Source organism: Strix aluco, chromosome 4 (assembly GCF_031877795.1).
Source record: "Strix aluco isolate bStrAlu1 chromosome 4, bStrAlu1.hap1, whole genome shotgun sequence".
Lineage (NCBI taxonomy): Eukaryota > Metazoa > Chordata > Aves > Strigiformes > Strigidae > Strix > Strix aluco.
This window is the reverse complement of record NC_133934.1, coordinates 34,215,686-34,242,163: the sequence shown is the minus strand read 5'-3', so window position 1 is coordinate 34,242,163 and position 26,478 is coordinate 34,215,686. Positions and strand designations below refer to the sequence as shown.

The 26,478-nt window shown below is 37.5% G+C and overlaps 1 protein-coding gene across 17 annotated transcripts in view; it reads right to left on the bottom strand.

Moving 5' to 3' along the window:
- Positions 1–26,478, bottom strand: part of PCM1 (pericentriolar material 1) — a 45,218-nt gene extending 18,740 nt beyond the window's left edge. For 10 of the 17 annotated variants that reach the window (XM_074822664.1, XM_074822670.1, XM_074822667.1 and 7 more), the window contains exons 1-21: positions 26,392–26,478; positions 21,911–22,029; positions 21,044–21,289; positions 19,658–19,930; positions 18,941–19,111; positions 18,658–18,774; positions 15,175–15,352; positions 12,866–12,975; positions 12,230–12,446; positions 10,806–11,004; positions 10,359–10,535; positions 9,508–9,665; positions 9,082–9,296; positions 7,395–7,549; positions 7,184–7,313; positions 6,342–6,476; positions 4,625–4,815; positions 3,880–4,077; positions 2,722–2,944; positions 2,454–2,599; positions 992–1,185 (exon numbers count right to left, since the gene is read on the bottom strand). In XM_074822664.1, coding sequence (XP_074678765.1) covers positions 992–1,185; positions 2,454–2,599; positions 2,722–2,944; positions 3,880–4,077; positions 4,625–4,815; positions 6,342–6,476; positions 7,184–7,313; positions 7,395–7,549; positions 9,082–9,296; positions 9,508–9,665; positions 10,359–10,535; positions 10,806–11,004; positions 12,230–12,446; positions 12,866–12,975; positions 15,175–15,352; positions 18,658–18,774; positions 18,941–19,111; positions 19,658–19,930; positions 21,044–21,289; positions 21,911–22,006 — 3,529 coding nt within the window. In that variant the 5' untranslated portion in view covers positions 22,007–22,029; positions 26,392–26,478. Of the gene's footprint in view, positions 1–991; positions 1,186–2,453; positions 2,600–2,721; positions 2,945–3,879; positions 4,078–4,624; positions 4,816–6,341; positions 6,477–7,183; positions 7,314–7,394; positions 7,550–9,081; positions 9,297–9,507; positions 9,666–10,358; positions 10,536–10,805; positions 11,005–12,229; positions 12,447–12,865; positions 12,976–15,174; positions 15,353–18,657; positions 18,775–18,940; positions 19,112–19,657; positions 19,931–21,043; positions 21,290–21,910; positions 22,030–25,440; positions 25,462–26,141; positions 26,366–26,391 lie in introns of those variants that run through there. The other 7 variants (XM_074822672.1, XM_074822680.1, XM_074822677.1 and 4 more) reach the window with 5 other exon arrangements.

Here is a 26,478-nt window from a genome sequence, read left to right as displayed (position 1 = left end):
AATGCAGGTTTCAAACATTACTGGATACACATGCCCCTACAATCCCATCAGTGGAGAGACAAAGGTGCTCCAAGAAACCCCAGTAAAGAGCTCCTACAAGTGAAGGTAAAAATGACATCAGTTCCGAAAAAGGCAGAGTTCTGTCTGCATGAAGACTTTATCAATACTTCAACTACCGTCAAATTGACAAAAAAATTCCAACAGTACAAGTATTCTTAGGAGTTAAAGAAGCAAAATTCATAATACTTATTTTAACTTCAGAATCTTTACAGTAATGGCAAATTGAACTAAATAGTCTTCTGTGCAGGTTCCATATAATTTAAAATATATTCTTAAACAGAAAACAGACTTTAGAATCTGAAAGCTGCAATCTAGGTCTATGCCTATTTCCTGGTTTCCTGAAAAATATTAAGACAGCTTTAACAACTTATTGTATTTTTTTCCATTTCAAATTCAAGAGTAAAAGTAAGTTTGGTAATGAGATTAGGAACACTGTATCCAAGTCAACAGTTACTCTATAGGAACAAAAATTAGTAGCACACTACATTTACAGGGATTTAAAACAAAAATGAGTGCTGGAACTTCTAAGAGAAAGAAAAGTAATTACAAAGTGCCAACTTAGAGGGTTGATTTAGAACACTATTAAAGGCTTGTTGAAGATACGTAAAAGCTTCAGAGGTTGCTTCTCACATGTTGGATGAAGAACATTTAAAATGTTAACTTTATGGAGTGGCTGTTCTTAACTATAACGAACTTCTTATTGGGAAAGCCTTGCTTTTCATACTGAAGTCAAAATATACAATTGTTCAGAAATAAACATTAACAAACTTCTGCTAGGATAATACGGACTCATACAAGTACTGTTTAAGACCGTTTCAATATAAAGCAAAAGTCCCAGAGTTTCAGCAAGTTCACATTAAGATTTCAATTAAATGAGGGAACAGAAATTTTTGAAATTCGTATTACTTTTCACACCTGTAGTAATACTCACCTGGAGCAAAGGAAGAAAAATTAGTAAATCCTGGTACATTAAACAGGTTCACAGGTTGTGGAGGAAAGCTGAATGGACAGAAAACAGGAGATGGAGGTGGTGGTGCACTACTGCCTCTCTCCTTTCTTGATGGCTTCTCTTGACACTGTTGTTGTTCTTGCTGGCGCATAAGATCATTTAACATCTGTTTCAACCTTGAAAACAAGGAAAAATAAACACTTGGGAGAAAAAAAGAATGCTAAGGGAAAGCTGTAACTTTATACTCAAGTAATTTGAAATTAATATTATTTCACTTGCCCCACGTAATGTACATAAAGAACTGCTCCATTTAGCTAGGGAAAAAAAAGAAGAAAAAAACCCTCATATTTATTGCCAAGCAACAGATAGGAACAGTTTTAAAACCAACCACTCTGTACTAGCAGTCATTTTTCTAGAAGTTAAACAAAGAACAACAAAAAATTGACTAGATGCTAAAAAAAAGCAGGCTGATAAAGAAACTTAAATAAGATACAAAATACTTGCAGAAGCAGCATTAAAACTACTGTAAAATGTTGTATGAGGCCAGTAACTATATACCACATACCAAATACAGAGACGAAGAGCCTGAACTTTCATGTGAGGAATTAAAATTACTATTGCATCTTTTTTGAAAAATATCATTGTTCAGAAGGTAGAAATAGTACATCCAAATGAAGCATAAGTCAACATAAATTCTGACTGACTGAGAAAGGATGAAAAGTCTTTGCCCATCTTTCCATAACCATCAGAATCCACGATCTTGCCAGGTAGTTTAACAAAGACTACAGACATAAAAACATAGTCAAGGAAAGCAAGTCTACATCAGAAAAGCCAAAAAGCTTAGGGGAGACCTTATCACCATGTTCCAGTATTTAAAGGGTGGTTGCAAAGAAGATGGAGACTCCCTCTTTACAAGGAGTCACATGGAAAAGCCAAGAGGTAATGGGTACAAGTTACTCCTGGGGAGATTCCGACTGAACACAAGGAAAATTTTTCACAATGAGAACAATCAGCCTTTGGAATAATCTCCCCAGGGAAGTGGTGGATACCCCAACATTGGACACTTAAGATTCAGCTGGACAGGGTGCTGGGCCATCTTGTCTAGACTGTGCTTTTGCCAAGAAAGGTTGGACCACATGATTCTTGAAGTCCCTTCCAACCTGAGATTCTATGATTCTATAAAATAAAGCTATTGCAATAGGTTTTTGGAAGAGATGATACCTTTCAGTTCTCTTCACTCGAGATTACTCAAAAAGAACTAAAGGCGTTAAAGCAGTGGTGAAAAAAACAACCAAAAATGCTGTATACAATTTCAAAAGCTTGTAATTGACTCAGAAGTTCAGTAGCCTCATATTTAACTATTACCTGTAATCTTTTATTTACATAACTGTGTTCTCTGTTACTGAAGGCATTTCAAGTTCCACAGTCAAACACTAATACAAACCTTTGGATGTTATTCTGCTGCCAAGTCAGTTGAGTGTAACACTGGTTTAATTGATGCATAATAAGATGCACTTGTGAAGATGCAACATTATTGGGCATCATATTGTAAGGGCCTGTAAGCAAAGTCTGTAGAAGACAAGAGAGAGTCTGTGGAAAGAAAATACATGACAGTGACCATATTACCAAAACCAGAAGTCATTGCTGGAAAGCTTTAGAGGGAAAAAAAAACAACAACAAAGAACAGCAAAATAACCGCGCTTCATATCTACCTGCTGATCCTGCATCAAAGTTTGACAAATGCTAACACTAAATTCATGCTGTTTCTTCAACTGATTGATCTGCTCTTGCCATTGTTCCTTTTCTTCCACATATGAAAGTTCAGACATCCACCGAAGGTTTTCCTGACGTCGCATACTTATGTTTTGCTGTTGCCTGGCCTTAGACAATGGGCGATAATTCCCATCTGCTGAAAGAGGACGGCAATTTTTCCACCTGGGTGGGAAAAAAAGGAAGAATGAGGGCAAAAGCTGACATTTCAAACAACTTGTTCTAAGGATACTTCCATTATTCAAATTATGTTTCAGTTGTACATTAACAACTCACTTGGCTCAGGCCATTTCAGCGTGCCACCTAATCACCCATGTGTTTTTGTCAATCCAACATTATCCTAAACAAATGGAAGATAACAGCCACACAACTGACCACCACCGTCAAAAAAGAATTGCTAAGGATGTTTCTGGATCTTGTTTTTAGTATCATCCATTACCGATACATTATATGTACTCAAATGAAAACAGAGGCCACCAACATAATACACTAAGAATTAAGAGGTCCAGCTCCTGACTAGAAGGCCATTATCTACTGAAATTATTTTGGTATCAAAACAGAGGAAGTCAACTGAAGAGATATACATTACTTTTAATGTGGCATTTTTATTTAGTCACATAAAGCTTAAGGAAATCAATCAGGTAAGCAAGAGTTAAAAATATTCATGTTAATTAAAATATCTTTTAAGAAATAGTTTTCAAAGCTGCAAAAGCCAACAATTTGAAAGCAAAAATTTCAGAGTTAGTTTAATTCTCTGAATTACTTTTTCTGAAGAGACCAATCAGTATCATGGCAAAAATTTCATACAGGTTATCTTTTAAGCTGATTATAAAACCATGGTAACATAAGGAGCTACTGCAACACAACTGCAGAGCTCAACGGCAGACATTTAGTATGACCAAAACCAGAAGAAATAATCAGTTATACACCCTGCAGCTACAGAGTATCAGACAAGGAAGTGCCACTACACACAGCTCCCTAGCAAGCAGAAAAATATTTCACTATGCTGTAGAAGGATGCCTTGTAGTTAATGCAATGCTTCTCCCACCCCTTCCAAATATACTCTGACAAGCATCATATCAACAAGTAATGCCACTAACCTATCTTTGTTTTCTTTAACAAAATATGCATTTTCTGGTATGTTGTTATTGGGATAAATAGAGAAACTGTCATTCAAACTTGACACATCTTCCTCCTCTTCTTCTGCCTGACCAACTCCATCAGAGAGATAACCATCTTCATCTCCATTCTCTTCCTCTAGTGCACACTGGGTAGAACCTCCCCAGGTAGCCATTGTCCTAGTGAACATCGGAGAAAAGAAAAAAAATTAGAAAAGGGTGTTTGGTAAGGGAAGAGTATTTTTTTCTTTAGTTTATGATAAATTATTAAAAAAATCTGTTGACAATTACAAGTCTATCTTCAATTAATCAAGCTGCACCAAAATTAGTTTAAACATCTCACCAATGGAAAATGAAACTAGTATTCTTCTGATACTGGCACAGTTAATTAAAATTACTTACTGTTTTGGAAAATTATTACTTTATTATTGTTAAAAATGGTGTAGAGCTAAAGAGAAATTACTCTGATCATCTGGCATTTTCCCCCCGCTCTCCTCTCCTTAGGTGATTTTCACCACTTACAGAGCAGGGGAGACTAAATATGCTGGGAAGACCCATAAAACTGGCAAGTTACCAACTAACAGTCACTTTAGCAGTCAACAAATTAATTTACTGCTCTATCATCTCATTCAGTGCTCAGATGAAAACAGGAAACTGCCCCAAGACTGACATCTCGCTAAACAACAGAAGCACCCACCAACTACCACGGAGTGACTCATGTTCTTACTTTTCAGTCCTACTCTGCTGTGGAGTATGCTGAGCTTCTGATCCTTCACTTTTAACAGATGCAGCAACAGTAGATATCGTTTCTGTGAGCTCTCTCCTCCTCTGATGTTCAGCCATTAAAGCTTCAAGTTGCTTTCTTCTCTGTCGCAACTCTTCTCTTAAAATCTCATGTCTTCTCATCTCAGACCATAACTGTTCACAGTAAAATGAAAGATATTAGAATATAAACAAAATAAATACTAAACTAAAGCATGTTAAAATTTCAGTATTTGATACTACACTGATACCTTTTTGTTCAGACATCGGTATTATACTGTAACTGAAGCCACACCACAGAAAGCTGCAAAAATATATTCTGTATTTACTATTTATCTCAAATACTGCAACATCTAATAAAGTAATGAAACTTTACAGGACGTAATCTTTTAAGAAAAACAGCGCACGTTTCACTCAACACCGTTTCTATCACATAATTTATGCATTGTTAGTTAGCTCTAAATAGCATGACAGAATATTACCCTCTGAAGAAATCTGAAAATTGTGCCAAGTACTTCTTTCATAACCAAGTACAGAATACAACAAAAAGATTTTCTGCAACCTGCAGAAGCTTCAAGTTGCAGTGTATTGTTGAACAAGACCTAAGGAAGCTATGATTTATAAAGAAGAGCACATAAAGGGAAAGGTATAGGTAGAAAGAGACCTTTACCTACATTAGACTAGATACACTGAAAGCATAAGCAGCAAGATACTTTTACAAACACATAAACAGCATAATGTAATAGTATAACATACAAAACCAATTGTGTAAGCTAACTAGACTGGAAAACACAGACTTGAGAGACAGGCAAGTGACAATGTACTCAAGCCTGAAAGCAAACAAATGAGTTGGTGGTGGCAGAGCCAAAACATTTTCCAACAGAAATCCATACATATTTTGATAGTTAATAAGCCAACCTGTTTGTAGACTGTTAGCAATTGCATCAGCATATTCATTGTACAGACAGTTTCTTTTTAGCAGGAGGAATTTAGACCTTTTTAGTGAAAAGAGACAAGTTGTCCTATAATGCTTATCTGGAAGATGTCAAAGTTCTGAAATTCTCTTCTTGGCGAAGGAAAATTTGACTTTTAATGACAACAGTACAGGCATTGCCCAAATCAGCCTCACCTAATCTGTTAAAGGAAAATTTACAGGAATGCTGATGCAACTTACAAAGAAAGTCTATTAAAAAAGGTATTTTTCAGATATTTGTTTCTGACATCTAATCTAGCCAGGAAGCACTTTTCACCACATTTCCCTCTACTCCTACCAATGTTAGCGTAATTTTCAGAAGGACTGAGTAATATTCAGATCATTATTTAAAACACAAATTTTAGGGGAAAAGAGGAAGGAACACACATAGAAGATAAACTACATTTCAAATACTGCCATCATTTTCTTCATGGATATCTTGCATGTGGTATACACTATCCAATGTTCACAGTACAAACTCAAAACTCATTCAACTTCCACATTAATTTTTGGCAACAACTGCTATACTTGCGGAAAGATCTCTTGCCAGTTCAGGTCAGTATTTACTTCTTTCCAGAAATGAAACACTTTGTTAAAATGGCTACTACTTCACTTCCCATGTCAAGTACTTAAAAATGTGTCCATGTTACCTAGAACATTTTTCATTTACAAACCTTTTTTAAGTCAAAGAACATCAAGTATGAAATACCTCATTGCCTACTGGTACAGATTCATCAAACTCAAGTAAAGGCTTGCCAGCTGCGTTACACTCATTCATGGCCGGTGTTGAGGTTGCTGGTGAACTCTGCCTATTTGCTGGGCAGTTACCCAGGCCAGCTGACAACTGAAAGAGAAAGCAAAATGGCAAAATAGAGTAGAATAGCTTTCTAAAAACTTACCTTCTGTTAAAACGCAACACAGTTCAGGCTTTATGAGGTAGAAGAATTAGTATTCAGTGAAAAGGGATTTCCAAATCAAGGCTAAATATTTTTCTCAGAACTTAGCCAGGAATCAACAAAACTTATTTTTACGTAATATAATGTTACATAATGCTGTAGATGCACAGTATTGATAATTTACTGCTCATTGAAAAAAGTTAATCTTCAAAGAGTAAGACACAGTACAGCACTGTGCAGTTAAGTTTGAATACAAGGTGTTGACCATAGTTGTAACACACAATATTGTTTCAAAATACCTGACCCTGCAAATGACTACTTAGAATGAAGGTGCAGTGACTAGCAGGTATGGACAGACGCATTTCAGGTTAAAAATAAGACAGAAGGTTCTCTGTCTTTGAAGGCTTTATATCAAGGCTTTTGAGGTCAAACTACAGTGAAATTCAAGCTTGATACAGAAATCACTGTGCAAGAACCTACAGTGGAATAAGATAACCAGAGCTCTTCTCTAGGCTTAGAAGTCCAGCTGCTTACAGTATACAAGTATTACCAGTTTTATTTTTTTCAAATTTTTATAGCGAAAATATGGTGTGAAAGGTATCTTATGCTTTGTTGCTCAACAGCTTAAGAAAGCAAAGAAATACATTCTACCTACTTGAAGGTCAGGACAAGCTTTCTGTAACACTTGAATTTTTTCTTGAATTTCAATCAGTTTTCTTCTTTCTTCTTGTAACTGCTTAAGCTCCTGTTGCTGCTGCTGAAGTTTAGCTTCATAAAACTTCTCTCTGTGCAAATAAGTTATCCACGTATTACTTGGCAAGAAGTTGCCTAAAGCATGATTCTACTATCCTTTGACAAAGGCATACCTTGCTTTTTCATTTAGTCCTACATCTTTTTGTAACTTGTTGGTACTAGCTCGGACATTGTTTGGTTGTTGCTTTGCCTCTTCCATCTCACCCAAAAACAAGTCACCAATATTAGATGCATTTGCAATTGTTGCTTGAGGTTCTGGATCACCACCCTGGAAGGATGTCAGAAAGACAGTTAGACTATCTTCAAGTTGATACACAAAATGTAGCAAGTTGTTTGTCAAACTAATTCTTCAAAACTAAACAGTCTGAATGGCTTTATCTTTAGTTCAGATCACATAAACTACGAAGTCATCATCTTCATGGCATCATGACTAAGATAAATCAATGAGTGAATTTAACTTCCACTATAAATGCAAGTTAACTTGTCTCACGATGGGAGTATAAATGAGTTGAACTCTCTTTTATGCCTGATGGAGTGGATAGAAACACACAGGCATGTTAAGAAACAAAGGGGGAGGTGAAAAGAATAGAAGGAGACTGAGGTGAACAAGACTGCTTAATAACTGTAGCCATGAAGTTAAATATTACTATTAACAGCTTAAAATAAAAAACTACTCTTGAAAGTTAAATCTAAAGTATTTAGAAACTTTCTACGTGGTTCTATATTCCACTTGTTTCCATAATTTTTGTATTTTCAGTTCTCAACTTAAATCAAAAATATTAAAGCTGTAGCCACTATTTCTTTTGTTTTCCAACACGATCATTCTTAATACAGAACCTGCTTAACAGGAGAGATCATGATGAGTGACCACGTACAACACAGCTACGCAGTCCTACAGTACCATTACTGAGTACATACAGATACAAGCCTTGTAAATACAAAGGAAAGATTGAAGACATGCCATTAATTAGGTTACTTCTTAAGGAAGCTGCTGTATCATCTCTAATTCTGTTAACATCTCTACAGTGATGATAAAAAACAAGACTGATCTTGATGCTGAGAAATTTTTGATAGCAGTATACTCTTCAAATAACAAGATAGTGTTTATACTGGTGCTATTGTAAAACGTATGTTCTAATTGAGATTGATTTCAGAGTTCTCACACAGAGCCTTTACATTTCTGATACACCTATGTGTATTCAGTATGCAGACACTACATTAGATGATGCTCAAATGTGTGCATTCTGCAGGGTCATTAGATACATGAAAATATGTTTTAAATAAACATCACTAAATTAGTATGAGATATTCTGAATTAAAAAAAACTTTCAACTCATAGCTGGCTCTCAAGATTCCCAAACACGCCAAAAAACACCACCCCCAAACCAAAATACCCCAACTTGGACATGTTGCAACATCCAAAGATTTTAATCAAAACCAAGTAGTTCTTCCTCACTGATTGAACAGTGTTGCAAAACCTAAGGTTCAAAACCTAAAACTGATGAATATTCATTATACACTTTAAAATGTAGATCAGTATTGCTTAAAAAAAATATTACACTTCTTGGGTAATATTTTGTAATCCAGTGCTAAGGTTAAGTATTAAGGCCGTTCTTCTGTTAGGTTAGCAACCCGCAAGAGAATTCCAACAATGAAAAAATCAAACAGTATTTTTTTCTCCCAGCCTAAAAATTAGCATTTTAAATGTTACGTTAAGTGGAGTGTTTTTCCCCAAAGTTACACACTACATGAAATAATGAATGCTACATTTTTTTGCACACGTTTATATTTATAAAATACCTGAACCATAGCAGCAAGGTTTTGTAACTGTCTAAGTTTCTGTTTTGCAGCTATAAGCCTATTGATCTTCTGCTCAAACTCAGCGTCTCCAGCAGCATCACCCAGGCTGCTTCTGTGACTAGATATGGAATCTTCGCTAACTCTATCTTCTTCCACTTCATCATCTTCACCTTGGGGTAGGTCAGCGTCTTTGTCATCCTCCCTATTATGACAGTCTGGAAATGGGGAGAGGAAACAAAACAGTACCAACGACACATTATTGAACTTCTAAAGGCCACTGTAATTACTAGACATTAGAAAAAAAAAATCAGCTTAATGATTAGACTCGAACATTTTGCTCATCAAACAATTTTCTCCCAAATTTGGTGCAGCTATCAAAATTATCTGCACTAAGACTTAAAATTATTATTAGACTTTAGAACATACCTAGAGCAGAAGACATTTTTAGAGTCCTTATATTAGCAGCAGATCGGTTATTTATTTCACAGTCTGTATTAAGATGTCTTCCATCTCTGTTATTAGTTCCACACTGTACATTTGAGTTGCTATTTATTTCACTCCAACTACTGATTCCTTGAGGGTTTCTAGGATAAAATACATTACTCATGTTAACTTTTAAACAACTCATATTGATGGAATTTTACTTCAGCCATTTTATTAACTGACTTTTATGTGTCCTGACCCTTTAAAAAATTCAACCCCATATAAAATCAGTCCAGACACCTGAAATTTCTCAATGGCCATCTCTCCAAAAGCTTTTTATTTTTTTTAAGCAGTCAGAAGCAGCTATGCATTATCCCCTGCCAGATCTACAATACAAAATGCTTTCAAGGTATATGTTTATATTATAAAAGCTTTATGATTCACAGCTAAATTAGTATTCATTTCTGCACAGTGAAGATCCTTGATGCACACCATTGCCCTGTTGGGCTACAGCTGCAAATGCCTCCCTAAACTGAAGTTTGTTTTCATTCCAATTCTCTAGTCTAGGCCTGTTAAACTTCTAGTGCAATTCCATACACATAATTCAGTGCTTAAACCCAAAGGAATTAGAGAATTTGAAGTCTCTTACAGTGATTTTCTAAATGTCCAATCTACATAAGTTACCAAGGACAAGATAGTTATCTGTATAAGAAAGCTACTTCAAATGAAAAATTTTGGAAAGTTACTGTAATCCCAGAATTAAGTTAGTGCTCTTTGACTGAAATAATGTATTGCTTCAGGAAACCTGCAACAACTTAGCTACAAAGATTTATGATGACAAAAAATATGACAACCTAATATTTGTAACAGGCTGTGGATCTTCATGTTCAGAATCACTTTCTGATTCTTCTGTTTCTTCCTCTTCCTTAGTGTTTTCATTCACAGCATCTGTCATCATATCAGATGTTTGCTCATAGTAGTGAACTAACTCACGTAACTCATTCAGTCTCTTACGAACTTCATTTAGCTTCCTGAGGAAAAAAAGAATATGCCAAGTGTTTTGTCGTATTAATCAAATCTATGTAGAGTTGAAAAGTACATATATAAAGTTTACTGCCATTTTCCTAGCTGTAAGAATCTTCTGCTTGAAGCTCTGAACTCATTTAACTGTCTTGGATCATCTACTAAATGGTCTATATACTAAATTAAGTAGATTAAAATAGGAAATTGTTTCCTGACACAGAACTTAAGGGTAACACTCAAAATCACTAAAGCACATTATGAAAAAAAAGAACTTTTACTGAAGCTTTTCTGTTGGATTTAGATTGTCATCCTCTTCACTCTCATTCTGAGAAACCAGGCAATCAGGAGGATAGGGAGCAGATGCCAGGCTATTCGATTCACCATTCACAACAGTTACTATGCCTACAGGACCAGAAGCAGCTGAAGTTGTACTTCTTTGATCAATACTCCTTTGAGGAGAACCTGAAGTAGGAAAAACTACAAAAAAGAAATAGAGCTCATAAGTACAGCTTTCAAAAAGGAACCCACTGAACTGTATTAAAATGTAACTACAGAAAATATTATCAACATAAGAAAACCAGCAGTTAATAACTTCTTTTCTTAGAAGAACAAATGCTTTCGTCTTAAGTTACACAGTATGCAATGACAATAGGCAGAGAGTAATAAGTAGCTTTTGTAAACAATACTTCAGTAAGTTCCTTTTAGCTTTATCAAACTTCAGAAGTGGAAGCTTTCATGCTGTGAATCTGCCCAAACAGTTCTTTTAAGGGTTTATTTACAGCTGAATGGCTTTTTTTGAAATTTAACATTTCAACATGATAAAAAAAAATCCTATCAATTTTTTTCTTCTGCTAAGCTCTTTCGCCCATGAGACATTTGACACTTGCTTTTTCCAGCTATGTAAAATCATATCCAAATATGTTCATATTATATGCATTAAGTACATGTAGAAAAATGGGGGTATAGTAATGTAACTAATAAAGCATGGTCCTGGAGAAGGGCAGACTGCTTTAAGTGCCTCACTTCTTAACATTAACCAGAATACACTGTGATCACCCCTCAGAAGTTTCCAGCTATAGGACAAACCAGTACAATTCACCAGTACAAATGTATTTCTAGAAACATAAAGTAAGAGCAGCAAGTAGGCCCACATCAAGACTTTAAGGAGAAGAAAAAGCTGGCTAAGGAACAGGCCCAAACTCCAGTTCATTCAGACAGTTAAGTTCCTCTGATATGGCCTATGATCAAAGTCCCTGCGACTACTGTATGAGAAAATCTTTTGACAGCAGACAAGCAAACCTCATAACACCACAGAACTACTCACATCTGAAGTGCCAAGAACATAAATACAGATGTACTGCGATAAAAATACAGAAAGTTCAAGTTCATATGGTACATTCCACAAGTCAGATGTGTCAGACAAGCCTTGAAGAAAAAATATCCCGTCACCACATCCTCACATCAGTCCATTTCAATAATGTTATAAACCGAAGTGCTACTAGCAAAAACACTCATAATTACTCAGAGCTCTCCATTAAGCCAGAAACTTACACAGCATTAAAAACCATTTACATAATAACGCTCCAGCACAGCTTTATCACCTGCATTTCATTAACCAGTTGCAACATGAAAGATGTTACAAACATGCATGTTAAAAAAGTTGAATTTCTGAAAAGATACAATTCTGCCTCTATTTACTTACAGGAGGAGTTATTTAGATGTTGGTCACGAAGCGTATGAAGTTCACCTAACAGTTTGTCCATTTTTTGCTTTTTACCCTGCAACATTCGCATCTTGTTAAAAAGCTGCGCCTTCTCATCTGACAGGTGCTCAGACATTGAAGAGTTTCTGCTCTGTGAAACCTCTCTGGTAAGTGAAAGACTTTCTGCTTGCCTTCTATTGTCTGGTACAGACTGTGTCTACAAAGAGTAATTTCATTTTGTTCAGAATACTATGAAAAAAGCCAAATAAACGGTAAGAAACAAAAAGCCCTCTTACAGGCTTACTATGCTCAACACCAGAACAAACAACATTATAAAGTAAAACTGATACTGAAAACACTTTCATGATATTCCAATTATATATTAAATTAATATATAATTATATTGCGATACAGAAAATATTTCTTTGGAAGTTCATAGAAAACTGAGACAGAAAGCACAGATCAGTCAGCTAATAACTCTTAAGAACACAAGATGCTGAGCTTTCAAGTTTGGGGAAACCTAATTACTCCACTAGCAATTGCATGCAAATAAGCAGACAAACATTTAACTGCTCTGATCAAAATAATAAGAAACAGACAATGGCAAAACTTATACAGTGCAATCCAAGGACTGACCTGAGAATCATGAAGCTGGTTGTGAAAGCGCTGAATTAAGTCATTCAATTCTTCATTCAGTTCTGATGTAAGGCTTACTCCTGAAACACTACCTGTAGTCTCTGTTACAACTGGGCATGCAGAAGAAGGAGAAAATGTAAATACTTTTCCAGAGTGATGAAATAAAGGCTATTTGATGAAAATGGCTGGTTTCTCAAGAACATCAATATACTGCACCTCTTTAATGTTGTGTCCTTCCCACCAACTTTACTCTTGAAAGATTACTTCCATTACAGAAATACTAACAAGCCAACTCACAGCTCCTTTGTGAAGAACCACGCAAAAGGACTTTATAAGTCTGTTCTGTGTTTTGCTAAAAAAGTCAGAGCAAAATGAAAACCACCAAGCTGCCTAGGGTTGATGGAAACATTTTGCTTGTTAGAAACAAAACTGTTATTACTTAGTATAGCCAAACTAAGAACAGTGCATGTAATTTTACTTCCTTAAAGTAATAAATTAAGGACACCAAGATTTAATCTTGGTGTAAATGGCAATCTTTACAGCTGCAAACAGGGGTTTGTCCTTCAAAAAGCTTTATGAGAAGAATACATTAAGACAGCTTTTTCCCCCTCCCTGTAAGCTCAGATTCAAGCAGTACTAACAACTGAGAGATCCAAATAACAACTGTTTCCCTAAACATGAACCAACACTTCATAATGAAAATCAAGCACAAGTATTACTCATTTTCCCCACAGACCATGACTTTGTTACCTGCACAATAAAGTTTTACTATTTTTCAAGTTTAAAACCATTTTTTTTTGCCCTATGTTGAATTTGAATCTTTACATTTCCTATTCTACAATTCCTGCACATACCACATCTTTACGGAAGTCAACACAAACAGCAGTAAAACTGTTACGAGTGACACAAGTGGAAATACGAAACAAATAAAAACAACACCAAAGAGCTAAAAAAAAAGTTCTAATTTATCATAAGTAATCCTATTTTCTACCCACTTCACCTACCCACTCCTCATCAAGATGGAGTTTTCTATATTTGAGGGAAGAAGAGAAAGTAGATTCCATCACAGGTCTACTGCCACAGAGCAGGTGGGAGAAAAGCAATTACTGAAAACCATTTAAGAAACAAGAAAACACCTTCCGTAAGACACGTGCTTCTCTTGCTCCTGTGATAGCTTTCTAAAAGCTCTTTACTTACTAATTGCTCTGCTTCTCTTCCTACACTAAAATCTACAGTTTTAACTAGTTCCACCTTCTTTCCTACAGTCTATCAAACCAAGGACAGGAGAAAAAGCAGAAAGAGGAACTCATCAGAACAAGGAATCTTAAAAAGAGACCTTTTGTAAAATGTAGAAACCAATGCTTATATTGCTACAAATTAAGCTGTTTTAAATACAAAAATTAACTGTAATAATAATCAAGCCTAATAGCAACTCTTACGGGAAAGAGTCATGGAACAGCAACACAGACTGAATCTGTATTTGCTCAGTGCAAAAATGTCATTCCCTACAACTGCACGCATAACTGTACCCTATTTCCAAAGAAAACTGAACAGCATTTAGGGAAGTGGGGGGTGCAGGACAAGCTTCCAACAGAAGATAATTCACATGTCAACAGTGCACAAATGAAGGACAACTATCTCCCTTTTAAGACTGAACTCCTGAGAAAACAACTCTGCTAACAAGCTTTAAGCAGATATCAGAAGGAAGTCTCTGTCCCAAAGATATTTTTTTAAGAGTTGGAAATATAAGAATTAGTAGAATGCTTTTAAACTGAAGGTTATAACATAATGATGGTGCTCTGTTATCAGAACCATGTCCCCAGTTTACACGCCATGGAATTTCACAGAGTTCTAGTTTCATATTTACTTATGTAACTGCTTTAGCAACTTCCTCCTTTCTTTTACTGGATAAATCATTAGTCTACCAATGGCTATTAAAATGCCAAGCAACCAGCCACTAAAACCAAAATCCCATGAAAAAGCAAACAAAAACTCAAACTACCAACTGCCTGTAGCCAGAAGGATGCAGAAAGGGAGAGAACACTCTATATCCTCCTCTGATTCTTTCCTTCAAAGGCCTGGTACAAAGATGGAGATGAGAGGCAGACCCCTAATCTGAGGTCATAGACCAATTCTTAGGAGAAAAACCCACGCTTAACCACACATTTTACAATGTTACAATGCCAACTCTTTTCAGAAATAGAAGCATTGCAGTAAAAAATACCTTTTAATGTGTATTCCACAATTCCAGCTTTAATCATTCAATCAGCACGCTAACACGGTATCAAAGACACCATCATTCCACATACCAGAATCATCCATGACAGCAATTGCTTGCTCTGCTTTATGCTGCAAAGCAAGAAGAGCTGCCTGTCTTCCCTGAAGAGCCTTCAATTGCTCCTGCTGTTGTAGCATCCTTTTCAATAAATCATGCTGCTTCTTCAAGTTCTCCAACTCTTCTTTAGCTTCCTGTTGAGGATCTCTGGCCTGCAAGATACGGAAGAACATTACCATAACCATGACAATACATTTGTTGAGTACTAGTGACATAAGCCTCTAAACAAGCAGGACTTTAATAGAATCAAACAGCCTGGTTAGTGTAAAAAGGTGAAAATGAAACAGCTTCACCTTTCCGGTAGTCCTTTTCAGTCTAAAAATTTTAGACATCCCATAGGGAGAAGCCTGTACCACCAAGACATGCTTACCACTTCTGAGGGTTACGTTTTCTTTAGAAATCCACTCAGCTGCCCTAATGTCCCAAAAACTAACCCAAGCATCCCTCTGTCTCTTGAATCATAGAAGAGGATATTAAGGTATGAGACTGGTAAAGCTAAGCAAGATAAGGCATAGTATCATGGAGTATATAATACAAGATCTAGATTGATTTACTGGCCTAAAACATCTAGATTTTCAGCAGAAAGTTTTGGACAGCTTTTTTTCCTCTAACCTACAATGTGTTTAGTTTTGTATGCTGTATTTATGCCACAGATACTAGAATAGACCAGATTTAGGTAAACCAATTTCAAAACAAAAAAATGTGCAGAAGCCCCTCTATATCATATATTCCAACACATGGAAATAGATCTGAAGGAATGAAAACATGTTGAGCAGTTAAAATATATTAAAACTAAGTTATTTTCCTCATCCTATCCTTATTAAAAGCTGAAGATTTGTCTCAAAACTTTTATCCAAGGATTGTCAGCAAATTAATGAGATATCCACAGTTAAAATCTCTGACCCTGTTTGAAATTGGATTATCACACTATGCAGATGAAACCATGGAAAAAATTGCCTCCTTTTCGTTAGGAGTTTACAAATATTTAAAAAGAACATTACTAACTTAAAAGCATCATCTGCCCACATAGTGCTGAGTTCTTTAAGTACAAAATTCTCTCAGTCCAAAAATTCTGCACCAAATGTCAAAATAGAAGTGGGCATCTTATTAACTAGTTCTGGATACCAGGGAATGTTCAACTTTCCAGCAGAGGAAGGAGAGCCCGTCCAGAATTCTAAACTTCTCAAAGTGTCACTAAAACATGCACTGCAACTGGCACTGATCATTCCTGTTAAACTTTCATCTTATATATAAAAAGCAAAGTCAAAACAGAGTACGCAATGAAATCAACACAAGAAGGAACGAGTGGAAGCAAGGGAAAAAGGGAATGTCTCTCAGTCTTCCTCACCTATATAGCTTTATCCGAAGTACCAGATTTGCTCGAGTCCATCAAAATCACAATTTTTTTAAGCTTAGTTCTACATTTAGACTAATAAGCTTGACAAAACATTCAAGCCTTTTATTTTATGGAAAAAAAATTAAATCAAACCTTTAAAAAAATATCAGAGTAAGAGACAAAGCCACAGAAGAGCTAGTAACAGATAACAGAAGAAGTTTTAGACTCCAAGCCCCTTAAGTCTTTCCCCTTCCAACCAAGTATTTATATAAACAGCTATACAAAAACATTTGTGGAACAAGTTAAGGCTGCTTTCCCTAATTTATTTTCTCTATGTGGTATTAGCTTCAATTTGCATTGGCAGACTGTTGGTGTTAACATGACAAGTGCCTAGAAGTCACATTTACAGTATCTTTTTCCAGAAAGAGAACAGCAAAACTGGAAGGATCATCTATGTAAAATCAGAACTCCTGCTGCACAGTTACATGTAGTACTTTCTCTCTCAGTGTTGTCAGTTCAGAAGAGAAAGCTGTCAAAATTTCTATTTAAAGGGAAAAAAGTCTAGGCAAAGAAGATTCATTCAATGAAAAGATAGCTGGATACAGATAAGCAGGCCAAACATTCACTGTAAGTAACAAATACATCTGAAGCAGTTAAGAAGAGGAAGAAAAAAAAAATCAGCATGTATAAACCCTATTTGAGGCTAAAGTAATATTTTGAAGTGTACCTTTGAAGGCAATCCATGTTCTTGGCTATTAATCCTACAAGGCCAGATTTCCCTGTCATTCAGAGTAGCTCTGTCACTCTTCCCTTTAGGGCTTACTGTAACCTGTTCTTGTGAAGCTGAATTCCCTAGTTTGTCCTCAATGCGGGGCCGAATGCTCAAACTAAAAGATACCTCCTTCATTAAATAGTTTAGTATGTTAGATTTTAAACATGTGCTTCAACTTAGCATGCACTTTTAAGTTATCCACTTATATCTTGTCAAATAATGAAAACTAATATAAAATAAAATCTACTAAAGAGCAAAGATATTTTTAGTCATTCTTAGGATTTTCATAACAGTAAGGCTCCATATAGCAATCAACCTATTAAGACTAGAAACATTCATTCTACATGTAATATATTCAAGCTGCATGTAAAGAGAAATTAGATGCAAAATGACAAGCCAAACAATAGAAGTAAAACCCATTTTGCAAAGATGAAGAAAAATGCAAGTTTACATGCATACTTTTACAAAACTGTACTAGTCTCTTTCTAGTTTCCAATTTTTTTTTAAGTTAAAAGTATGTCTTTTGTGTTTATCATTTTATTTCTTTAGAGGGATAGAAGTTCTTACAAACCTAAAGAAGTTTTTGTAATTATTTTTATGTTTTAACTGCTGTTTTACTTCCAAGCACGTAAATTGTCCTCATCTGGAGAACTTTCAGTGTACTAAACTAGTCAAAACAGTACTAGCTCTTTGGTGCTATACTGTCCTCAGTATAGTAGTATTGGAAGATGTAAAACATAAGTTGTTATTAAAATGCTTTTGTATCTACTACAAGAACCGTTTACCATGTTAATATAAAAGCTTTTATAAATAGAAAGGAAGATTGTCTGTGTATCTCCAAACTAATTACAGAACACATTTTCTAGAAGCTGTTCATGTCTCCAAAGAGAGAAACTTCTGTGTCAGGCCAATATTTCTATCATATCACTAGCAAGATGCTTGGGCAATGGCCCACTGATGACTCATTTCTAAACCTCTTCTCACCCAACACCAGCAAGTTTTCCCCATTAACAGAAACAAAGTTATAAATGAAAAATTGTATAGAAAATTAGTCTTTCCTATATCAATCCAGTGCATGCTCTGCCAAAGCAAACATTTAACCCTTCATTCTACTGTGAAGACTAAAGATTTTTTAAAAATTAGACACATTTTTGTTGTGACAGAATCATTAGTTTTTTCCCCCCATATTAAAAAAAAATAATATCCACACATGCATGAATACCTTCTGAGTATTTGGGGATGGTTTTTTTTTTTAATTGAACTGAAGATATGACACTATCATAACAATCACCACAAAACCAAAACAAACTCTTCATTTCTAGCACCTTAATTACTAAAAGGCAGCTTACCGTTGTATCTGAAGCCTCAGACTGCACATCAATGTTTAGCGATGTGCTCTCACCTACAGAACCAGATCCCACAGCTGAATCTATAGTCCGAACATCATCCTCCTCATTTTCTCTAGCCTGAAATATTTCATTGGCATAAATCAAAAGCTATATAAGGGGGCAGGTAAAAATGAATTATGGAAGGTACTACATATCAAAGCCAACACCCCCAGTAGCACCATCAAAGGTCAACTCCTAAAACACTTACAGTGCAGAAACAAATATATTATATTCTCAAACTTACAAGCATCTTTTGCAAAAATTTCAGATAGGATTTCTCCTGCTCTTTAAGGTGATCTATAAGGTGTGATAAACGCTCAACATTGGCCGATCTTTCATTTTTCTCTACAAGATCATCCCGCATGGAGCTGGCCTTAGCAATATAGTCGCGAATCTGAACTAGTCTGCTCACAATCTGTAAAGACACTGAAATTACTGAATGCATTCAGCTACAGCTTTAATGTATTTAATGCACAAGACATGGTGATAGCAACAGCAAAGTAGTAATTAAAGGGGTGACATACTAGTACTTTCAATCCTATAAGCACACCTCTGCAAGTGGTTAAAAGTGAACAGCTTTTGTAACGATAGATTTACGCATGCATGAAGTTGCAAGGGGGCTTCTCGACATAGGCTAAAACAGAATTGAGCTCATTAACATATGAAAACATTGAACTATGAGAGTAGTTTCTGGAACTGTGCGGAAAAGAACCAGCCTCTAAGATGAAAATACTGCTTCTGTTACCAATAAGCAGACTTCTAAAGAACAATACATGACTAAGTTTGTTTTCACATTTTCCTCAAGTCAGCTTTTAGAACAGTGGGAAGATAAGTATTTCCAATAAAGACTTAATGTTTATACTTTCTGGAAAATATAGGAAGATACACTGAAAAGTAACAAGGTAATTAAAACCCTTCTTAGGAGTCAATATTCTGTAGACTTTATGGGCTATGTAAATACCTGGCTACTATCCATAGCTGCTTCTCTCCTTCCATCTTCTTGAGCAGAGACTTGACAATTTTGCAAGAAATCCTTGCTTACAGCAGCTCCAAACAACTCCTTACATTGCACTGATACCCCACTTTCCTTTTTTTGGGATCCTGAGGCAAGATCTTTGCTTTTGTTAGTATTTATCTGCAGTGACAGGAAGTTGAATGGTTTTTTGTTTTCATTAAGTTGACGTTTGTTGTTAGCAGCCGTTGCCCTGCCTTGAGAATCACTTCCAATGCTTCTCTATAAAGAAATAAAAGAACAATTGCTTTATTTTCTTCCTCCAATATATTCTCAACACTGATCAGTTTCACTGCTTGGATTATCAGTTTGGCAGTATTATTAGGCTGATTTTAAGGTTACCTTAGTCACTGATTAACCAAAAGCTAGCTAAAGGCAGTGCTGGTGATTTTTGCCATGGAGTTTTCAGAAAGCAAGCCCACCCTCCCAGAACAGCTGAGAAGCAAAAGGGTTCTTCAATTCCTCAAAGCTTAGCTCCTCACCCCAGCTGTGGCCTTCACCTTTACTATAGTGAAAGGTACCCTACTTCTCCAGGTACATTTCAGAGAATAACAGTAACAAAAAAGCAACATATTCACTTGCAGAATATGATACCTCATAACTTCAGCTTTTCTTTACAACCTTATGAATAGCAACTTGTTGCTGTAACATACATCTGGGGAGGAAGTTATGCCCAATCTTTATACTCTAAGCCAAAGCAATGAATCACATTTGAAAGAATCTTCACAACCCAAACAAGTTAATAAACTTTGGCAAAGATTAACAAGCCTCTATTCTGAAACTGTTAGAACAAATTTATGCTTTGTTACCAAAGAATTAATCCCTTGTGCTCTTCATTGTTTTGCACAAGGAAAGGACGAATGTGCCATATTCCCAAAGAAGCAGTTATGGCTCAGGAATTGATGCCATACCTTGCTTTACACTCTACTGAGCAGTTTTTAACACTACTCTTCTACTTAATCCACCATATTCAGAATCGCAAACTGGCACTTCAAGAACAGACTTCCAAAATAAGGTAACAAATATTTTTGAGTGGCAGACAAGTATGATGAATAAGAAACACTGATCTGAGGACACAGGAATTTGTTAATGATTGAGAGGAAGAAAGTGAAAACAGCTAGCTTACTCTCAAGCATACAAAAGCCACGGTCCTGAACTTTCTATAATTTTCTTGAGTTCAAAACCAGAATTTTGATTTAGCTCTCATAGCGCCTATAAGCTTTTTTTACTTTAATCACTTATGAAAGCTTGCTTTATTCATCTGTCAAATTATTAAAAGATAGCTGAATAAATTTGGTAGTCACATTTAGAATGGGAGCTAGTATTCACACAAACCTGATCCAGATCACTGAAGTTTATTCTTTGTTTAAGCCTTTCTAGTTCAGCCTGCTCTGGAACAGACATCTGGGTCATGTATCGAGCATGAGGAAAACTATGAGGAGTTCTGGTCTTCCGTCGTCCCATTCCAGGTGAGGATTCTGGAGATATATCATTAGTAAGCCTTGTTTCAGCTTCCCCACTAAGCTTTTTCTTGTTTTTTTCTGAAGATCTATTTGCTTTCTTCTGTTGACTTCCCCAGTCCTTAAGGGGAAGGAGAGGGAAGAAAAAAAAAAGTCGGAATTGTTATCCACATAGATAAAAAGCAACTGTTTCAATTCAGTAAAAGAGAGTTTACTTCCATTTTAGAAGTAAAAATAAAAACCACTATCAAAATATACACTTAAGTTTTCTCGAGCAAATGTCACGCTACAAAATACAATTTTCTCCACTGCATAAATTAAAAAATAGCTTGTCAGGAAATTTTAAACCCGTTTCACCCTACACTGCATTAAATTAATTTCAAATGAAGCTAAAATCGCATTTTTCTTCTTTGCTGAAGACTCTTCAGCAGATTAGAACTTTTAAAATTAACAGTTTTCACTTTCATGACACCTGCAATGCTTTTGTGTCTAGCTACTTTATTTACCCAAAACACTTCCCATAAATACATCTACAGACTTCCAAACCTCTGAATTACCAAGCCTTGTTGCTTGCTTACATTTACCTCAATTATTTTCATTGTTTTTGCAGATACTTACCTGTAAAGCTGTACTGACAAGGCTAGGGGTTTTGTATTGTTACCTGCCACTAACAGAATCTACCTGGTAATTTTAACATACAGTATAAAATAAAATGGCAACTGAAAGGTAAGATTAATTATACCGTGTTGTTCAGCCGGTCATCAAGGCTCTCACTGCTCCAGCTAGGCAAGTCCTGATCATTCATGCCTTCTTCAAAGGGACCACCTCCTGTTGCCATGACAAGCAATCAATAAAATGAATCTAAAAGAAATAGTTGAAAGAAATGTGCTGTATTGAAATCAGTTTATGTAGAACATTTTAAAGATTCATAATCTGAGATGACAACTACATATTCTTTATAAAATGCAAACGCAAGGCTGTTCTAGGAAACTAAAACCCCTGTTCAGTAAACCATGTTACTAAAAATGTAACTGTGAGAACACAGATACTGGCATTAAAAATTAAACAATTGAGTCCGGGGTTTTTTTTAATCTCTGCTCTTAGAAAGAAATTTTTTTTTCTTAGGCTCTCAATTTTCCTCACTTTAAAACACACTATACAATCCTTGGAGAGGCTGCTTTATGATTCACAAAGCCTGCACTTTCAGGTCCAGGGTGATGTCTATTCAATACAGTAAGTGACTTTGGATATTCAATATGACAAACTTTCACATTTATTTCAATACTAAGATGTTGACAACAGAGCACTGAAGGGAATACTTGATACAACACATAGAAAATAGATACCAATAAAAGGACTTTTACTGTCTTTGCTACAGGTTTAGTTATTTAAGCAGTGAATGACGAGCTACTTATGTAGTTTCTAGAAAAAAAACCCAAATGATTTGGGTTTCCTAGAGCTTTGCTGCTCTCTAATAGTGTCATTCCGAGCAGTATAAAGCAATCTCTATGCCAAAGTTTTCATTTTCACTTCTAGTTTTGACAGTAGTAATAAAAAAGTTGTTAAATCTGCAAGATCAGAAATGAAGTATTCCTTTATGGCAGTGAAATTAGATTAGCCTGTTTGAAAAGGTGAAGAATACATAACTGTATATACTCTCAGGCTGCAATAAAACCTGTGTAGCCTAAGTGCTGCTGGCACAGTTTCACTGCACAAAGCTGTTAACTTTTGCTTTGTAACAGCTATGAAGTTCCGTTACATATGTAGAAGAAAAACAGTCTGGCAGAGAACTACTTTTTCCAGCTAGTTTTAACTGCTATGTTAAGACATGATCCTAGCTTTATCTTTAATGGAAAAGAATCAAAAAGGACTATTTATTTCTAAACGTTTTACTGCAACCTATCTACTATTAATTTTCACACCAAGATTTCACACAGCATGGGTGAAGAAATAGCCTAAAACTCAAGATTAAGAAGTATCTAAGAAGTTGGGGTTTTTTATAATCAATTCCAGAAAAGAAATTATTAACCCTGAACTAAGTTTAAAAGCTGTACTAGTACACCTCTTCTGCTTAAGTATAGTATTCAGTCAAAATCACACAGTACAGCCCTCCCAGTAGGTGCACTGGCACAAAGCAGTATTTTTATGCAAACATAGCCTATTATGATACCATTAAGGAAATGCTCATTATACCATACCTCATCTCCACTCGGCAGTGTACCAACCTAAGTCATGCTAACACAGTTAGGAATAATTCAGCTTCTGCATCTCACAATCAAAATCATAACACAGGTATAATTAAGTGCCTGCTACTCTGGGAACTGGCAGATCTGTGCCCTGCTGTCCTTGCACGTTCATTCACACTCCCTTCTTCGTCCCAACAGATGTGTCCACTAGGCCGTGCAATCAGAGTACCATCTACAAACCAGGTAGCCAACAAACAAAATTGAAGTTAAAAAAAACCCAGATGAGATCTCAACTGGATAAGCTCCCTGGTCTGGCTAACCTTATGACTATATAAGATCTGTAGGCTCAAGGAAGGCAAATAAAAACAATGTCATCAGGCGGAGCGAAACCCAGACACATCAACTGTGAAACCACACCTTCTGTGCAACTTTCACCCAGGTGAACTGTGAGATTTATTTAGAAAATAAGAAGACAATGCCTTTTCACATTTCATTGTTTTCATGCAGAAGCACAAGCATCCTGTGAAAAGTTCAAAGAGAAGCTCTCCTGCCAACTCAAGGTAAATATGACAAGCATCCAAAGCCAACACATAGTTACCAGTTTAGCTTATTTTAGAAACAGCTATGTTTTGTAAGAACTTTCTTCAGTTACAGATAAACTGTTCAGCTTTGCTGATGCACAAGACCCAACATTTCATGTGGCACTCTATCCTGCCTGACACCACTAAGCATAACAAGTTCATCTTGACAAGATTAGAGGCCATCTGGGTTTACACTTCAATTCAGTAAGCCACTTGCTTCTCCTCATGTTATATAATTCTACTAAAACCATGGCAAAAGTAGTTTTTCCCTACCTTGTACTGTAAAAACAAGAAGTAGCAATATTCATCTTTACGTAATAGAAATAACTATTTGTATTTGATTTAAAACTTTGACAAAAGCTATCTTCAACTATCTTTGCTGTAGGAGTCTCTGATTACCTCTGAAGTAAATTCACTGTCACACATGGAATATTCTGGATAATATTGTCAAACAAGGACACTATGCAGACACCAATGCTCTCTAATAAATACAGCTCAAAAATAACAATATCCTGATTACTTCCAGCAAGAGAATTTTAAAGTGTTCCAAGAGAACTGTGTCCTTCCCAGACAGCAAGTTTCTAAACATTATAGTCTTCATATTTCCAAGTTATATTCAAGTGATCTTAAGATCACAGAGCTATGCTGATATTTTATCCCTTCGATTTAGTTAAAAAATATGAAGAGGTTCAGCCAAGTTTCTTCTTAAAGAAGAATTTCTCCCCTACAAAGCTGTGTTTTTCACCTCCACACACATACTTCACTAATTTGTATTTTTCCTTACTTTTCATTTTACCAGCTATTTCCAGAAGAAATCCTTTTATAAAAGCTCTGGTATCCTCCCATTATGCTATTTCTGCATCCAGCGACCCATTACCAATCTCAGATTCTTGCACATTACAGAATGTGTATAAAAGCTCTATTTGAGCATGTGCGTACTGCCTTACATCTACTAAGGGACTTGGGAAAAAAAAAAAAATACTGTCAACTATATTTTCTACAGAAATAGTAACTTAAGATAACATGTACGATTATAGTCAAAACATGTAAGACTACAGTCAAAACATATTTTGTACATGTAATAGTAACATACAAATTGCTCAAAGTATCACTACCAAACATACTAATGAACCAGATACATATTTTTAAACACCTTTTCTTTCTACAGCAGTTATTTGTGACATTTTTTCCTATAGCATTTATGTGAACTGCAAGAGCTCTGAAGAGCACTTAAATCTGCAGAGCTTTTGAAAATTAAAAATGGAAAACAAAAAGTAGTAAAAAAAACCCCACAGAGCTATAAAGACTGAAAATGGGATCAAACATGTCTTTAAATTTAGTTTTTACGACACGTGCCCCTCACTGAGCATTAATTTAGCATCAACTCATTCAACGCCTGCCGAGTACTGCCAACCATACAGTACCATCAAACAGAAACACACAGCGCAGCAAGCCCTCCCTTGCTGCACCGGGCAGCCCCCGCACGAGCAACGCGCGAAAGAGACCTGCAAACTCGAACACCCGGACCACAGCGGATCGCCCGGCACCCCCAGCCCGCAGGCCCGGGCCGAGCCGCGCACCTCCGCCCTTCCCGGCGCCCCGCAGGCTGCCGTCCCAACCTGGCCCACTCCCACGGCGGGACGCCGAGCCCAGGCCCGGCGGGTCTCGCCGCCGCCAACGGGGCCGGCAGGTGGAGCGATCCGGGGCGTCCCTGCCAGCCGAGCTGCAGCGGGAGGCGGGGGAAGCGCCGGGCGGGCCGGGAGGCGCGCGGGAAGCCCGCTCCTTCACGGCGCCAAAACCCGGGACAGAGGAGGAGGAGGGGCGGGCGGGCGCTGCCCAATGCGCCTCGGGCAGAAGCACGGCCGTTGCCACTGCCCCGCCGGCGTCTCCTCAGAGAGCGAGCCAGGCACCCTTCCCCGGGGCGGAGGGGAGCGGCCCGCCCCAACCGCCAGCACCGCGCCGCCTCCCTGGGCCTGCGGGCCTGGCTCCGCCGCCGCCTCCGAGCTCTCCTCCCCGCTCCGAAGCTAACCCCGCTCTCCTTGGCGGCCGGGCGCCCACCCACACGGGCCCGCGGGGGCGCAACGGTCAGGCCCAGCGGCCTAGCCCCCCCCCCCCCCCAGCGGCGGCCCCCGGCTCCGCCCGCGCTCCGCTGCCCGCGAGAGAACGGGGGCAGCCCGCCGCGCGAGGCGGGGAGAGGGCGGCTCACCCCGCGGCGGAGGGGGGGTCACCCAGGACCAGTTTCTCCTCCACCGCTGTTCGCCGCCCGCGAGGCCCGGGCTGCCCAGTCGGGCGTTCCGCCGTCCGGCAGCGGGGAAGAGCAGCGGCCCCGCTTCGCTCAGCGCCGCAGAAGAGCGCCGGCGGCGGGACTCACAGCCCTCCCTCAACGACCACCGCCGCCATCTTTGCCGCCGCTCCGTGAGGGAGGCGGCCCCCAGCGGACGGATACCCTCCGTTACCTGGTAACCTCCGCCCAGCGATGCCCTTCCGCGCTGCGCAAGCGCCGCCCTGGGCCCCGGGCCGCCTGACTGCAGGGCGGGAAGGGC